At 40.6% G+C, this 18,494-nt stretch overlaps 1 protein-coding gene across 3 annotated transcripts in view; it reads right to left on the bottom strand.

The window, feature by feature from the left end:
- The window catches only part of LOC131130187 (homer protein homolog 3-like), a 46,828-nt gene that overhangs the window by 17,587 nt on the left and 10,747 nt on the right, over window positions 1–18,494 (bottom strand). For 2 of the 3 annotated variants that reach the window (XM_058074444.2, XM_058074445.2), the window contains 4 exons: window positions 14,905–15,061; window positions 10,649–10,780; window positions 8,569–8,676; window positions 1,577–1,713 (listed from right to left, as the gene is read on the bottom strand). In XM_058074444.2, the coding sequence (XP_057930427.2) occupies window positions 1,577–1,713; window positions 8,569–8,676; window positions 10,649–10,780; window positions 14,905–15,061 (534 nt within the window). Of the gene's footprint in view, window positions 1–1,576; window positions 1,714–8,568; window positions 8,677–10,648; window positions 10,781–14,904; window positions 15,076–18,494 lie in introns of those variants that run through there. The other variant, XM_078789953.1, reaches the window with a different exon arrangement.

The raw sequence follows: 18,494 nt of genomic DNA, 5'->3' as shown, positions 1-18,494 counted from the left end.
AGAAGAAGAACGCACCCTGACAACTTTCCGTTTGAGCGGGTACAAGATACCTCAATCGGATTGGTTAAAGGAATATTCCATCCCTGTTCAATTCTTTCCGTTTGAGCAAATATACCAAATGCAATTGGAATATTTGGGTCCATATATTCATGGCTATGGACATAATATTTGCAAATGATGATTAATAAATGTTAATTATAAAAAGTGATATTGGATAATTCCTCACAGCACACCTGACGGTTTCTCAAGGTACACTAGTGGGCCGCGGCACAGTGGTTGAAAATCACCGCCCTATACAATATACTCAGACTGTTTATGAAACGAGGCTTATTATCATTTTTATGTGTAAAGCCATGACAATTAGTCTCAAGAGTGCATGACATTTGCTAGAGAGCCATATTAGCCGTGGATATACTACTTAATCTACTGCTCGGCTCCTTTTCACATCCTGCTCTCAGTCAGTGGTAAATTATAACTCTCATATATACCACCCCCGGTTGCAGCCTCTTTGTGTATGACTTCTTATTAGACTGCAACCACAAGTCCACTGTTATGTTCACAAAGACGATGATATTCAGAAACGGTGCATCTGTGAATTTAAGTGGACATTTGGGTATTTTAACACCGTGTAATTAAGTCTTAAATTGACCTGAAAAATACATTTATGAAAATGTGCATAACTGAAATTGTACAAGGTGTTGATTTCTTTGGAATATAACGGCCTACATGTATTTTGAAATTCTAAAAACATGCTAGGTTAATTGGCGACTCCAAATTGTCCACACATATGAATGTGAGTGTGAATGGTTGTTTGTCTATATGTGCCCTGTGATTGGCTGGCCACCAGTCCAGGGTGTACCTCACCGCCTCTCGCCCGAAGACAGCTGGTATAGGCTCCAGCAGCAACACAACATTTTGGCATGACTACTATTTTGATGAAAAATATACTGAACCAGGGCTGCACAGCTAGGAGACCAGGGTTCAATTCCACCCTCGGCCATCTCTGTGTGGAGTTTGCATGTTCTCCCCGTGCATGCGTGGGTTTTCTCCGGGTACTCCGGTTTCCTCCCACATTCCAAAAACATGCCACTCCAAATTGTCCATAGGTATGAATGTGAGTGTGAATGGTTGTTTGTCTATATGTGCCCTGTGATTGGCTGGCCACCAGTCCAGGGTGTACCCCGCCTCTCGCCCAAAGACAGCTGGGATAGGCTCCAGCACCCGCCGCGACCGTCATGAGGAAAAGCAGTAGAAAATGAATGAATGGCGCATCAGGCGGTGCAGGGTTGTCAAACGGCGAATGGTTACAAGGTAAAAAAAACACTGAATTGCAACAATTCTGCAAAGATGAGTGGGTCAAAATTCCTCCACAGCGCTGTTAGAGGCTCATTGCAAGTTATCGCTTGATTGCAGTTGTTGCTGCTCAGGCTGGGAGTAGATTTAGGGGGCATTTTATGTTCAGTTGTGTCAATGACTAATATTAAAATATATTTGATGATCTGAAACTGTTAAGCGTGACAATCTGGATATGAAACCAACATTCCTTGAAGTGAAAAACAACGATGCGTGCCATTACCCTTCAGACAGCATCTTTTTGACCCGCTCCTTTTCCACCGTAAGCTCCACTTCTGCACTTTTACTGCGAAAAAGCTTTTCCTCTCCTGGGCCGTTGACTGTCAGCAGTGGCGGTGAATGACGCTCCTCCGACAGTTCCTGGGCCAAGAACCCACACAAGTACACTGTAGTTAGGCGTGATTTTGTTCCACTACGTGAACATAAAGCACTGATGACAAGTAGGATGAAAATACTCTTTGTGACCTGAAGTATACCATTAGCAGACAAGCACACACTTACAAGGACATTAAACCGCTGTATGATCGTTCTACTTCAACAGCAGCTTTGCTTCAAATTAAATGAAAAATGTTCCAATATGGGCGACAATAATCGCTCAATAATTAATCCGCATCTGATCAAATTTGACTTGGGAGCTTCAGAACGCAGCTTGTGGTTTGTGCAAAGAAAAACAGTCTTTGTTACTGACTGGCAGCAACGAGGATTACGTCTTCCAATGAGGTTTTGTCTTTATTGGTGCGTTTTTTTAGTTTGTATGCAACTTGCGGTATGCTGTTTTTCATATACTGTATGATATGTATCAAGCTGGTTTTTTTAATGGTTTACAGCAGGGGCCTCAAACACGCGGCCCGCGGGCCAAATGTGGCCCGCAGGACACCAGTTTGAGGCCCCCGCCTTGATATGAAAGTTTAATGTCAGTGTGGCCAGCACAAGTTTGATATGGATGCTGTATGGTATCATGTACCCAGAAAAAATTATTACGTTTGATTCATGTTCATGTTAAAGGTTGAATAACTGCTAATAGTTATCCTCCCTATCTGTGTGGAAGTGGTAAGTTTTTGGCTATTTAAGTTTAAAGGAAATAACTTGAAGGCTACCGTTTAGGTCAGGGGACTCAAACACGCGGCCCGTGGGCCAACACTAGTTTGAGGCAAAAGCATAACTCTTTTGAAGCCTTGTCTTCAAAAGCCGGTGCACTTGATCCAGGTTTCTAAAAAATCCTGAACATAAAATCCCATGAAATACATTCAGATGTTTGGATCTCATCAGAATTATTTCTTTTCTAGGATGAGTCTAGTCTGAGCTAGGAGACCAGGGTTCAATTCCACCCTCGTGAGGAAAAAGCGGTATAAATTGAATGAATGAATCAACCTTCTAAATACAGTTTCTAACATCATTAGAGCCCTCTGGACTTGAACTAACACCCCTATAGCCACCTATAAAACCTGTGAGGAAAAAGTGGTATAAAATGAATGAATGAATGAACCTTCTAAATACAGTTTCTAACATCATTAGAGCCCTCTGGACTTGAACTAACACCCCTATAGTCACCTATAAGACCTGTGAGGAAAAAGTGGTATAAAATGAATGAATGAATGAACCTTCTAAATACAGTTTCTAACATCATTAGAGCCCTCTGGACTTGAAGTAACACCCCTATAGTCACCTTTAAAACCTGTGAAACAGCAATTGCGCGAAAAGTGTAGTGAAGGAACATTGTAATTCATATTTGCAAAAAAAGCCTGTTACTCCAGACGACCGGGTCTGGTGCTTGTGTGTCTCATCGAACATTATAGTAACACTGCTGACACCTAGTGGCCAGCTAATGCGTCTTCTGAATGTCTCATATTTGTGTTTTAGTTTGTTGCAATGCTTGGAAATGTTTAATTTAGGCAAAAAAAGATTCCCCCATTAGTTATTGAATATGAGCTTAAAAAGTAATCATGTCATTTATTAATGCAAAAGCATAACTCTTTTGAAGCCTTGTCTTCAAAAGCCGATGCACTTGATCCAGGTTTCTAAAAAATCCTGAACATAAAATCCCATGAAATACATTCAGATGTTTGGATCTCATCAGAATTATTTCTTTTCTAGTCTGATACAAAAATCTGTCTGATACTTCACTGATTATTAAAAAAAAACCCTCGAGAACAGGAAGTACACAAAGTACCCCCTAAAAGTTCCTCCCGAGTCTTTCAACTGAACTTAAGTATTTGTAACCCGGTTTATGACTTAAACATGATCCACAGCGTGAATTATTCAGGCATGAATATGGAAGTCGATCCCTTGGCTTTTGGGATCTGACCACAGTTGTCTTTAGTTTCATTTTGACTCTTTGTTCACGTCCACATGAGTGGGTTGTGTGTTTAATTCCATGCGTCTATAAGGACAGACGGTGCTACAAAAACACACAATCCTCCTCCCGGGAATCGTGTAAGGCTCACTCAAATTAATATTCCAAGATGTAATATTGTTTCCTGTTGGTGCAGGAATGTAACACTTTAGTTGAATTTGACATCTGTCCGTCATGTCTGGGTTTGATTTCTTCACATAAGGAAAGAGAAATTAAGGTGACAGAGAGTGTAAAAAATAAAACTCATCTGCATCATCGGGGGGGAATGTGTGAAAATGGTACAGTGGGAACAAATCACAGCTTGTTTTTCCGCAACAGGGATGAAAAAATATCAAGTCGGATTACGGAGCAGCGAGAGACAGTTGGTGTGCTGTCACAATCCAAATGTTCTGTCAAGTATTTCACTTTTACACAACCCAAAAAGGTTGCCATTTAGAAGCTTGTAAACAGGTTTTCTATGAAAAAATGTATAAATACGGAATCTTATTTGCGGAAATTCACTTATCCTGGCCAGGTCTGGAAACTAATTAACTGTGATAAACGAGGGATCACTACACAAATGATTTTTTTCAGATTAAAATGAACAAAGCATTATTAGAGCCCTGTAGACATGACAAAACACGACTATAGTCACATTTATACTCTTTTTATTTACAACATATTGCGCAACTGCAGGGTCTTGAGACACATGCTAACTCGCAAACTAGAGAGCTAGCCACCTAAACGGTAGCCTTCAAGTTATTTCCTTTAAACTTAAATAGCCAAAAACTTACCACTTCCACACGGATAGGGAGGATAACTATTAACAGTTATTTAACCTTTAACATGAATGAAACGTAATAATTTTTTCAGGGTACATGATACCATACAGCATCCATATCAAACTAACATTAAACTTTCATATCAAGGCAGGGGGCCTCAAACTAGTGTGGCCCGCGGGCCGCGTGTTTGAGACCCCTGCTGTAAACCATTAAAAAAAACCATCTTGATACATATCATACAGTATATGAAAAACAGCATACCGCAAGTTGCATACAAACTAATAAAACGCACCAATAAAGACAAAACCTCCTTGGAAGACGTAATCCTTGTCGCCGCCAGTCAGTAACAAAGAACGTTTTTTCTTTGCACAAACCACAAGCTGCGTTCTGAAGCTCTCAAGTCAAATTTGATGAGGCTGCGTATTAATTATTGAGCAAAAATCATCCATGCAATGCAAAGATGCATGACTTAGAATACAGTAGCATCGGCCTCAAGACAAAAGAAAATGCATGATTTATATTGTATTAGGATTTTGTGAGACTTTCCACTCACCTGAGAAAGCTGAGGGGGTGGGGGGGGGGTCCATATATCCCATAATGCATCCCATGCAAAAAAAGAAAAAGGACAGAAATTGAGAAATAATTTTTTCATCAGAGAGCTCCAAGTAATAATTATGCTTTGCTGCATGACGAAGAAAAGAAATGACTGGTGACTGAAACCTTTTTTTTTTTTAATGGCTGACTTGCAGATGATCCCGGGAAATACAAAATCAGAAATACATTTCATATTTTATTTCACTTTTCAACCTTTTAATTTTTCATTTGCAACCAAGAAATTAAAAAAAAAAAGCAAAATAATGCACCTTTATATTTTTACATGATTCAAACAGGGTGTCTTTTTTTTTTTTTTTTTAGGTGAGAGCTGTCAAATGCAAATCTCACTCTTGGATATTTTTAAATATTAAGTTGCTTTTCCAGAGAGCTTTCACCGTGACGTGCCTTTGCCGCTGTTTTTTTTTTTTAAAGTACATTTACACTGTTTACTTATTTATCCCAGCATCAGTCCATTTTGCCTTCTGCGCTTATATAAAAGCTCCCGTCTTCACGTTCTAAGCTTCATTGAGACCACAAGCCGCCTTCATTTATTTATGGCTCCATGCATCAGGACATGCGAGGCTTCCCTTCAAGTACCTGCGCCGCTCGTAACACAACACAACACTTTTTTTAGTGTAGTTTTCATTGCCAAGATTTTGATTTAAAATATACATGACTGGCATTTATTGTCCTTTTCTGCAAGTACTGCATAGGTACTTTGCATAAGGGAGTATCCCATGAGCAGACAAATGACTTGAGTGAGAATGCAAAGAAACAACTCAGATTAGGCACAGCAAGTGAAGACCGGGGGCTGGAGCTGGTCATCGGTTTGAGCCCAGACCTAAAACCTTGCTTTTTAATGCACAAGACTAGAACAAAAAAGACTAAAAACATGTCTAAAAACCGCAAAGTAGGGCTCAACAAGAACAAAAACTGATTGGGTTGGTCACCTGTCCAGACACAGTCTCAAGTTCTTGTGTTTTTTTAATGCACAAGATTAGACGCATGCAATATAGAAAATGATATGTACAAAATAATAAATATAAATTATCGACGCCTAGATCAATTGTCCAACTTCTGTAAAATACCCCTGATCAGCACATGCAGATACAAAAAAACGTAAAACCTTAAATCGAAGCATTCCTAATATAAATATGTTGATCGGTCAGATGATCTAAACCAGGGGTCTCAAACACGCGGCCCGCAGGCCAAATGTGGCCCGCTATTTCGGTCATCGATTAATCATTTCATTCGAAATAAAGAAAAAAAAAATCAATGACTATTTTGGTCATCGATTAATAATTTCATTCTAAATTAAGAAGAAAAAAAAAATCAATTACTATTTTGGTCATCGATTAATAATTTCATTCAAAATAAAGAAGAAAAAAAATCAATGACTATTTTGGTCATCGATTAATCATCTCATTCAAAATAAAGAAAAAAAATCAATGACTATTTTGGTCATTGATTATCATTTCATTCGAAATAAAGAAGAAAAAAAAATCAGTGACTATTTTGGTCATCGATTAATCATTTCATTCGAAATAAAGAAAAAAAATCAATGACTATTTTGGCCATCGATTAATCATTTCATTCAAAATAAAGAAGAAAAAAAATGACTATTTTGGTCATCGATTAATCATTTCATTCGAAATAAAGAAGAAAAAAATCAATGACTATTTTGGTCATCGATTAATCATTTCATTCGAAATAAAGAAGAAAAAAATCAATGACTATTTTGGTCATCGATTAATCATTTCATTTAAAAATGTACTGTAAATATCCTGATTCAAGCCTAAAAACATGACGATTTTTGAATTTCCTTCGTCACCCATGAAAACAGACTTATCATTTCAGGTAAAACAAGATAGTCAAACATGGCAGCTTTGACTCTGGAAAAGAGCAATCGATATTTCTGTCTCTTCCTGATATCTTTCACAGCAAACCACTGTAGAGAAGTGTGCTTGGAGCGTGCGTATTACATTCCCAAGTATAACCTAGTAAACCTGGTGGTGTAACAGTCAAGCTACAAATAGCGCTACGTGCTTCACAACTTGACCATCAAACAAGGCAAAGAAAAGAGTCCATTCATCCATTCTTAAAGGCATTTCTACTAAGAAGTGTGTGTGGGTTTTTAATGCCATCCACCAAATATAATCAATCGATCATAATCGTTCGTTGACTTTCACGTCTCCAAACAAACCTCAAACTTGTCGAGTGGAAGGTGAAAATCACAGACGCCGGCAGTATGAAATCTGGGTATTGTCCTCCAAACAACAGCGAGGTTGCTTTCAATTATGGATGATTGTGCCTCCTCTCCGTTCCCCTTTCAGTCAATCCAAGCTCATACCGACCCTCCAAACACCTTCAGCTGCTGAGGCTCCCCAAGCAGAGGCCTGCATGCATTTCAAGCAGGAAATCTTTTCATGGAGTTAACCAAAAAGCATCTGGAGGAGCAGCCAGATGGAGAACCATATAATCCCTCTTGGTTCTATACAGGTTTAAAATAGAAACTGACTTATGTCCAGTCCTGGGATTTGGTTCAAATGGTCTGCATGTCTCTTTTAGGGCCAAGGTTCAATTGCTCCACATATTATTGATATCACTCACTCATTCATTTTCTACCGATTATCCTCACAAGGGTCGCGGGGGTGCTGGAGCCTATCCCAGCTGTCTTTGGGCGGGGTACACCCTGGACTGGTGGCCAGCCAATCCCAGGGCACATATAGACAAACAACCATTCACACTCACATTCATACCTATGGACAATTTGGAGTGGCTAATTAACCTAGCATGTTTTTGGAATGTGGGAGGAAACCGGAGTACCCGGAGAAAACCCACGCATGCACGGGGAGAACATGCAAACTCCACACAGAGATGGCCGAGGGTGGAATTGAACTCCGGTCTCCTAGCCGTGAGGTCTGCACGCTAACCACTCGACCGCCGTGCAGCCTTTGTTGATATTATATAAACACAAATTTACCATATCCATCCAACAATTGTCTATGCCGTTTATCCTCACTAGGGTTGTGTATATGCTGGAGCCTATCCCAGCTGGGCGAGAGGCGGGGTACACCCTGGACTGGTTGATATAGTACAATATCTTAAATTAATTTTGATACTAATAGTGGTGCTGCACGGTCGTTGAGTGGTTATCATGCAGGCCCCACAGCTAGGAGACCCGAGTTCAATTCCACCCAGAGGAGATTCAGACAACTTTCTCCGATGTGTCCTCCCACATTCCAAAAACATGCTAGGTTAATTAGCAACTCCAAATTGTCCATAGGTATGAATGTGAGTGTGAATGGTTGTTTGACTATATGTGCCCTGGGATTGGCTGGCCACCAGTCCAGGGTGTACCCCGCCCAAAGACAGCTGGGATAGGCTCCAGCACCCCTGCGACCATCCGATACATAATCAAACAGCTTTGCCTTTGCGTATGAGTAGAAGCTCTACTACGATAGCCAAAGCAACAGTAGTGAAAACTACTCCAAAGTGCTTCTTCACCTGTGGGGCAGCGATGTTGAGAGCAGGGTTGGCCAGTTCGTATCTCTCCTGGGATTTTTCTCTGGCCAGACGAGCCGCCTCCTTCACCTCCTTAAACTGCTCAGCAAACTAGAGATGGGTCCAGGAGGAGAAACAGATGTGACCCGTCTGCAGTTACTCCAAACTCACTGTTGCATGAAACACAAACAGTTGCTTTGCCCTCAAATCTCTCCCTCACTGCAGCAGCTTTGGGTGGATTAGAAGGAGAGACAGAGAAAGGAAAACATGCTTTATTTTAGGGGTTCAACGCTTACTGTATCTATTGTAAGTCTTTGTTTTTATTAGGGATAATCTTAAACCAGGGGTCTTTCATATCAACCCCCGCCTTTGATATGAAAGTTTAATGTTAGTGCGGCCCCGCGCAAGTTTGATATGGATGCTGTATGGTATCATGTACCCAGAAAATATTATTACGTTTGATTCATGTTCATGTTAAAGGTTAAATAACTGTTAATAGTTATCCTCCCTATCCGTGTGGAAGTGGTAAGTTTTTGGCTATTTTTTAAGTTGAAAGGAAATAACTTGAAGGCTACCGGTTAGGTCAGGGGTCTCAAGCATGCGGCCCGTGGGCCAAATGTGGCCCGCAGGACACTAGTTTGAGGCCCCCGCCTTTGATATGAAAGTTTAATGTTAGTGCGGCCCCGCGCAAGTTTGATATGGATGCTGTATGGTATCATGTACCCAGAAAAAATTATTACGTTTGATTCATGTTCATGTTAAAGGTTAAATAACTGTTAATAGTTATCCTCCCTATCCGTGTGGAAGTGGTAAGTTTTTGGCTATTTAAGTTTAAAGGAAATAACTTGAAGGCTACCGTTTAGGTCGCTAGCTCTCGAGTTTGCGAGTTAGCATGTGTCTCAAGACCCTGCAGTTGCGCAATATGTTGTAAATAAAAAGAGTATAAATGTGACTATAGTCGTGTTTTGTCATGTCTACAGGGCTCTAATAATGCTTTGTTCATTTTAATCTGAAAAAAATCATTTGTCTACCCAACAACTATATGTGCTTTCTTAAGTTTTTATTATTATTATTATATTTATTTATTACTGATTGATTTTCTTTATTCTTGATTTGTTTTTTTATTTTTCATCTTATTTTGTGTAGAAAAATAAAAATGAAGATATTTGAGAACAGTGGAATGTTTTATCAGAGCTTTTATTGTAGAAAATTGGAACCAAAGCACTGAAAAAGTTTATCTTTTTCTGTTTTTAATAAATGTGGTTTTTTTTTTGGTTTTTTTGGAAAACCTGATGTGGCCCAGTCTCACCCAGACCTTAGCTCCAGTGGCCCCAAGTAAATTGAGTTTGAGACCCGTCTTAAACTGTATTACGGAAAGCAGGAAGTGAACAAATGTAACAGTTACTGATTGTAAAAGTACCAGATGGAGGGGTAGGATTTAATAAGCTTTGCTTCTTCCTACTCCTTTTGGACATGTGGAACTGGGAACTGATTATGTGATGCATTCAATTGTAATCTGATGCATGTTCAAATGAAATAAAACCATTACCATTACCATTACTATTACCATTACCATTACCATTACCATTACCATTACCATTACCATTACCAGTGTACCTGTTCTGAGATGATTCAAACCTACAATAAAAGCCTGCTGTTTGATTTTTATAAATGAATACTATATCGTTCACACATATGTAAACCAGAATCAGAAATGGTTTATTGCCAGGTATGATCAAACACATACTAGGAATTTGTTTTGGTATATACAAAAAAATACAAAATATACAGAATAAACAATATAAATATATATACACAGTCTAATTGTTTTTCCTAAGAGTGTTAATGTAAAGAATACCTTTAAAGAAACTACGTAGTACTACCTTCAATTTATCAGGTAAATAGCTTTTAAATCGGTATTGTGTTTTAATATGGTGGAAACGGCTAAAATACTAAAAAGGTTGCTGAGCCCTTAGTCTTCAGCCAATCTGGCAACACAGATTTTTTGACATGTTATTATGATTATTATGGTATGGTATGGTATGGTATGGTATGGTATGGTATGGTATGGCATGGCGTGTACCTGCTGCAGCTGCTGCTCTGTAGAAAAGCCCAGGCCGTAAACCGTGTTGGCGCGACTGTCAGCCCACTGGCCAAACTTCTGGGAGGTTTTGGTGAAGGTCATGTTGGGGGTGATGGTGCTGTTGATGATAGCCTATCGCCACAAGGAGCAGAGGAACGTTACATAAGGAATGTAAAAAAAAGAAAATCAAAAAAATGGACAGATCCCCCCCCCCCCCGACACCCCACAGGACACCGTAAGGTCATTCCTACAGTAGCTAGTAGCTAGCTGTAGTAGTAGTAGTACTACAACCAACACTGCCTTCAATCACTACTAATTAACTGCTTACAGTATATACTGAATATTTTTATAATATTTTGACACGTGTATAATTTGCTACATGCAGTAATTATTTTGTGATATACAATTATCATTCACATACTGCATTCTTTCTGTTATGTACTAGTGAAATCATTCTATATAAATATTATTGGGCTGCACGGTGGTAAAGTGGTTAGTGCGCGGACCTCACAGCCAGGAGACTCAGGTTCAATTCCACCTTCGGCCATCTCTGTGTGGAGTTTCTCTCTGTTATGCTAGGTTAAAACATGCTAGGTTAATTAGCCACTCCAAATTGTCCATAGGTATGAATGTGAGTGTGAATGGTTGTTTGTCTATATGTGCCCTGTGATTGGCTGGCCACCAGTCCGGGGTGTACCCCGCCTCTCTTACCCGAAGACAGCTGGGATAGGCTCCAGCACCCCCGCGCGACACTCGTGAGGAAAAAGCGGTAGAAAATGAATGAATGAATGAACCTTCTAAATACAGTTTCTAACATTATTAGAGCCCTCTGGACTTGAACTAACACCCCTATAGCCACCTTTAAAACAGTGTAGTGATCCCTCGTTTATCACAGTTAATTCGTTTCCAGACCTGACCAGGATAAGTGAATTTCCGCAAATAAGATTCCGTATATATTTATACGTTGAGTGGTTAGCGCGCAGACCTCACCGCTAGGAGACTAGGGTTCAATTCCACCCTCGGCCATCTCTGTGTGTGCAATGTTCTCCCCGTGCATGCGTGGGTTTTCTCCGGGTACCTCCCACATTCCAAAAACATGCTAGGTTAATTAGCCACTCCAAATTGTCCATAGGTATGAATGTGAGTGTGAATGGTTGTTTGTCTATATGTGCCCTGTGATTGGCTGGCCACCAGTCCAGGGTGGACCCCGCCTCTCGCCCAAGGCCGTTGGGATAGGCTTATCGTGAAGATAAGTGGTAGAAAATGAATGAATGAATGTTATGAACATTGGAGTTGTATTTTCCTACACTGGTCCTTTCAGTGGTGTATCATCAGGGCCAGCAAAGCCTCCTGTGCTGGCCTAAACACTATTAGAAGCTCTGGCCTCCATTTACAACTTAAATTGTAGCATGAATATTTGTTGCATGAAATTGTATTAAAGTGTTCCCAATTATTTTGTTATCTACATTTAATAGCATTTGTCCAATCAGATTTGAGCTTCCGTGTGTTGCCAGGGCCTTCAGAATCAGTAGTGCTGGCCCATGCCACTTAAACTACAGTATATTAGCAATGGTGTTTTTTTTTTTTTTTTAACCCTGTGTTTCCCAACGGGCTGCATGTTGAACAAGTGGTTAGCGCGCAGGCCTCACAGCTAGGAGACACGAGTTCAATTCCACCCTCGGCCATCTCTGTGTGGAGTTTGCATGTTCTCCCCGTGCATGCGTGGGTTTTCTCCGGGTACTCCGGTTTCCTCCCACATTCCAAAAACATGCTAGGTTTCTTTCATCACACACTTTGTCAGTCTCTCTCTAGTTGTCGTTCTTGGAGTCACTTTTGTCTTGAGGCAAATTAGCCATTTAGCTTGCGGTATTCTCCAGCCTTTCCAATGGACAATTGGCGGTGCGAGCAGTCCTAATTCGGTTAATTTGGTCAAACTTACTTACGGTGTGTCAGAGATTGTTGCGTAAGACTTCAAAAGTTGATATTAGCTAACCGCTAATAAGAACAACTGTAAGAATAACTTTATGTGTCACGAGGCAGAATGGCAGCGAGAAGCGTTTGATGCCTTAAAATGAACCGCAATACAGCCAAGGTGGTTTGGGCCCATGGACTGGCGGTGCTTTCAGTGTCCAAGGAGAAGAGAACTCCTGAATAATATGTTTGGTTTTTTTCTTGAAAAATGACATTTCTACCATTGAAAATAATAAAGCATTGAAGTGCACAGATAAAATATAAAAATATAAGTCTCCTGCACCATTTTTGCAGCAATGTCTGTTTTTATGTGCATTTTCACAATACATTCTATATTAATATAATATTTTCATTCTGAAGTACTTTAGATTTATCACCGTCTTAAATACAGAAGTCTGTTTTTCATTCATTCATTTTCTACCGCTTTTTCCTCACGAGGGTCACGGGGGTGCTGGAGCCTATCCCAGCTGTGTTCGGGCAAGAGAGGCGGGGTCCACCCTGGACTGGTGGCCAGCCAATCCCAGGGCACATATAGACAAACAACCATTCACACTCACATTCATACCTATGGACAATTTGGAGTGGCTAATTAACCTAGCATGTTTTTGGAATGTGGGAGGAAACCGGAGTACCCGGAGAAAACCCACGCATGCACGGGGAGAACACAGAGATGGCCGAGGGTGGAATTGAACCCTGGTCTCCTAGTTGTGAGGTCTGCACGCTAACCACTTGGCCACCGTGCCGCTCAGAAGTCTGTTTTTTTCCCACTAAATCTTCACCTACAAAAACCGCAGGTGCCATAAACATTAGCAGGACAGTTTCCATGCTCATTTATTAAGCTGCTTCGTCGTACTCAACGACCCCCTGCTCTCAAAGGGAGGTCGTTTTCAATGAGCCATTATTCACAAAACACATGACAACAACTTCAATTACCATTACTGATGCATAAATCACCGGTATATGAATATTTGCATGGAGAAAAGGATTCTTGAGGTAGCTGTTGTAGTTTCACTACGCTCGGATGTTCTTGTGCATCCAACAACCATCCGTGTGTGTTTGAGAGCTAAGTGAAAAAGCTTGTAAAGGATATGTTCGCTAACCTGGTTAAATGAAGCGTTTCATGACAGGAGATTATTTTAGCAAAAACTGCTGGCTGTTTTTAATCCGTCCCTAAAAGCCCCCCTCATGGCATTGGTAGAAACAGCCCAACGATGCTTCACATTGTCCAACTGCAGACAATCCTCAAAGGGCTGGGAATCAACCTGCAGGAGATGCAAACGTCGTGCACAACACAAAAGCACCGTGCGACTTTATTACAACGTGCAGGATGAACTCTCTGACGTCTTTCTGTTGTTGTTTTTTTCCCACACCTCTAAGTCTCTAGGATGTACAACTTAATCAATCAAATAATTCATGACATCGACCGCAGACTTTCCCCCAAGATTTTCCAAAGTGGCCCAGCATTGGATAACGGACTGCTACAAGGGCCACTGGAGCCTATCCCAGCTGTCTTCTGACGAGAGGCGGGGTTCACCCTGGACATTTCAAGTGCGGCGCAAACTCTTAAACGTCACCCGCACACAACAAAAGTTCCTCCTGCACTAAAAGTACAGCAGGTTGGGACCGTGGCTTTAAAGTGAAATATGTGCATCGGAATCGTGTTTTATGATGATAATGAGGCTCCTTTGTCCATTGGTGTGAACATTAGCATTCAAGCTAACTGTATGACCAACTGTTGTTCTAATAATCGTCATATTTACTTCATTTTCTTGTGGATTTTTGTATGCAATATGCCTTTGGCTCATTATTATGGTTATGTAATATTCATTCATTCATTCATTTTCTACCGCTTATCCTCACGAGGGTCACGGGGGCGCTGGAGCCTATCCCAGCTGTCTTTGGGCGAGAGGCGGGGTACACCCTGGACTGGTGGCCAGCCAATCACAGGGCACATATAGACAAACAACCATTCACACTCACATTCATACCTATGGACAATTTGGAGTGGCTAATTAACCTAGCATTGTTTTTGGAATGTGGGAGGAAACCGGAGTACCCGGAGAAAACCCACGCATGCACGGGGAGAACATGCAAACTCCACACAGAGATGGCCGAGGGTGGAATTGAACCCTGGTCTCCTAGCTGTGAGGTCTGCGCGCTAACCACTCGTCCGCCGTGCCGCCCATATCCAGTCATACAATATATTATTGTATATATATTGTGTATATATAGTAAAAGTACTCATTTGGATTTGGATCTTATGTGCGTACTGGGATGTTGCCTACCTTAGTCCCGCCCACGCTGATGATGCGGTAGACGCTGCGGTTGGCGTCGTAGAAGAAGGACACAGTGACGGCGTGCTTGCTGGCCGGCAGCCAGTTGCGTTTGGTCACCGGGTCAATCTGGAAAACATGAGCTCGGGCGCTGAAGATGGGCTGCTCCCTTTGAAAACACATCAATATTTACAGTATGTTAATACTCATATTGTGTCATATCACTGCAGGAAAATGGCTTACAATGACAATATTGGTTTGTTTGGTGCAAAACATTGTACAATAATGGATGATAATGAACAAATACATTGGGACACCTACAAATATAAGGTATATAAATGGTACATTTCCCAACATTGATCAAAATATACACATTTTACATTGGTCACGAAAATGATCGCCAAAATAACAGCCGTTTATAGCAGGTTTGAATTATTAACAGGCACAATAATCCCTAATATGGATGGCCTTATGCTATGGTACTGTAACAAAATACATACAATAAAAATAAATGGTAAGTCAAATAGAGCGTAGACCTCACAGCTAGGAGACCAGGGTTCAATTCCACCCTCGGCCATCTCTGTGTGGAGTTTGCATGTTCTCCCCGTGCATGCGTGGGTTTTCTCCGGTCATTCTCTTGGTCATACAGTTAGCTTGAATGCTAATGTTAACACCATGGGTCTCAAACACGCGGCCCACGGGTCAAATGTGGCCCACAGGACACTAGTTTGAGGCCCCCGCCTTGATATGAAAGTTTAATGTTAGTTTGATATGGATGCTGTATGGTATCATGTACCCAGAAAATATTATTACGTTTGATTCATGTTCATGTTAAAGGTTAAATAACTGTTAATAGTTATCCTCCCTATCCGTGTGGAAGTGGTAAGTTTTTGGCTATTTAAGTTGAAAGGAAATAACTTGAAGGCTACCGTTTAGGTGGCTAGCTCTCTAGTTTGCGAGTTAGCATGTGTCTCAAGACCCTGCAGTTGCGCAATATGTTGTAAATAAAAAGAGTATAAATGTGACTATAGTCGTGTTTTGTCATGTCTACAGGGCTCTAATAATGCTTTGTTCATTTTAATCTGAAAAAAATCATTTGTCTACCCACCAACTATATGTGCTTTCTTAAGTTTTTATTATTTGCCAACTGCCGCAACGGCGCACTGTGGTGCGTTTACTGACCGCCGAACACAGTAGGACAAAACAACGCCCAAAGCTGAACATTATCAGTGACACAAATGATGGGATTTCGAACAATCATTATCATCATAAAACACGATTCCGATGCACATATTTCACTTTAAAGCCACGGTCCCAACCTGCTGTACTTTTAGTGCAGGAGGAACTTTTGTTGTGTGCGGGTCTGCGTCAGACTCGGGATGATGTGTGACGTTTAAGTGTTTGCGCCTCTCATAAAAACACCTAAATCCCTGACCCTGACCTCGAAATAATGACAAACACATGAAGCAGAACACTAATGCTAAAGCTAATGCTAGAAAACAGAACAGAACATAAAAAGAATAAATGATAAAGTAATAGCAGGCATGCAATTAAAGGCATATATCTCATATTCAATAGATTCCAGGATATATGCAGGCAATATTTCACTGCTTTTGAATTCTAATACCCACGTATGCAATGAGACGGCCCTATTGCAAGCCAAGCACATTTTCATGTTAATGAGTATAATGTGGGCCAGTCAAAGCACCGTTCCTGTTCAAATATTATTTATATGGGTCGTCTGTGTCTATGTGAAGCATTGTTTCCGTGTCGGGTTTGCGTGGAATTACCCAACATTTGCATGCTAACAATGGCCATTGTTGCCGCAGCTCGGATAATTGAACAAAAGCCGAGGAGCCAAGACGCCTTTGGCGATAGTTGGTGTCCGCTGTTGCGCCAGATAGAGACTCACTATGACACGCTGATTATACAAATAAGATTATGATAAAAGGCCCCGGGGGCGTGCCGTGCACTTCCTACCTGGGCCTTCAGTGTGGACTTTAACGACACAACATACTTATTTCTAAAATCACAAATACTTCAACTTGCTGATACAGTAAGCAGGCAATCTTCACTCACTAAATGTACTGCAAAAGAGGTCAGTAAGGATAATTCATAATGCCGCCTACAGAGAACATACTACTTCGGTATGTGACAAAAATTAAATTAAAAAAATAAAAATAAACATTTTTAAATTTTAAATTTTTATTTTTAAAAAACTTAAAAAATTTACAAATTTAAACATTTTAAAATTTAGAAATTTAAAAATGAAAAAATTTAGAAATGTAAAAAATTTAAAAATTTTAAATTTAAAAATTTTCAATTGAAATTTAATTTAATTATTTAAATGTAAAAATTAAAAAATTTGCATCTATCTTAAGATTTACATATGTACTGCATCTGAATTTGTCAACCGATTCAACGCATTCTAACGTCAAAATGTTCCACTCATTCAGAAGATGAAAGCTACAGTCAAAGAAATTCCCACATTTGATGGAATTCCATGTTTTCCCTGACAAAATTCCCATTGAAAATGAATGGACAATCTTTACACGTTTCACATTGGAAAGTTGAACCCTGTGGAATTGTGGAATTGAACCCTGGTCTCCTAGCTGTGAGGTCTGTGTGCTAACCACTCGTCCACCGTGCAGCCTTATATTTTTATATATTTTTTTATTTATATATTTAACATTATTATATTCATATAATACTTATATTTGCCCAAATAAAAAAAACCAATGAACAGGATAAGCCTATACCAATGGATCCAGGAATGGGTTCCTTCACAATGGTGACCAGGACTTCCACAGTAGCTCCACAGTAGCTGTTAAAGGGGATGTTAAAGGTATTATTGGGGGGTCAAAAGCATGACTTAGCCTCTTGTCTTTCAAGAGGCAGGATGAGTGCTTTAGATGAAGAATAATTGCGGGATGAAACAGTCAATGAGCCGAGCACCACATGACCGAGTCCTAAACAGATGTGTCACCGTCCTGCAGTTTTAAAATTCCTGTTAGAATCCATTGTACAGAATTGTAGGATTCTTTACAATCAGCATAATGATCATTCAGACGACACCTTTTGACCCAAAGTATGTGTTCCAGTTGGCTAGCAGCAGGTTTATTTGCATGTCCGTACTTGGCTGCTCTTATGAGATCTCTTCGTTATCGTGTTTACTTGTGCACGCATCTCATCTGCCGCCAAAGGCTTCAGTCCTTCAGGTCCGATGCCAACTCACGGCCACGTTCCTGCCATCCGTGAGCCGAGGCTTACAGGGAAAACCGCATGTCTCTTTAAAAAGTTGTGTTCTTTTATGGGATCATCATCATCATCATGGACAGAAGGCTGCACGGTGGACCAGTGGTTAGCGTGCAGACCTCACAAGTAGGAGACCCGAGTTCAGTTTTCTCCGGGTACTCCGGTTTCCTCCCACATTCCAAAAACATGCTAGGTTAATTAGCCACTCCAAATTGTCCATAGGTATGAATGTGAGTGTGAATGGTTGTTTGTCTATATGTGCCCTGGGATTGGCTGGCCACCAGTCCAGGGTGTACCCCGCCTCTCGCCCCAAGACAGCTGGGATAGGCTCCAGCATTCCCTGCGAC

Source organism: Doryrhamphus excisus, linkage group LG4, assembly GCF_037039965.1.
Source record: "Doryrhamphus excisus strain RoL-2023G ecotype Guam linkage group LG4, RoL_Dexc_Guam_v1.1, whole genome shotgun sequence".
Lineage (NCBI taxonomy): Eukaryota > Metazoa > Chordata > Actinopteri > Syngnathiformes > Syngnathidae > Doryrhamphus > Doryrhamphus excisus.
The sequence above is the reverse complement of the archived record's forward strand: the minus strand, read 5'-3'. Positions and strand labels throughout refer to the sequence as shown.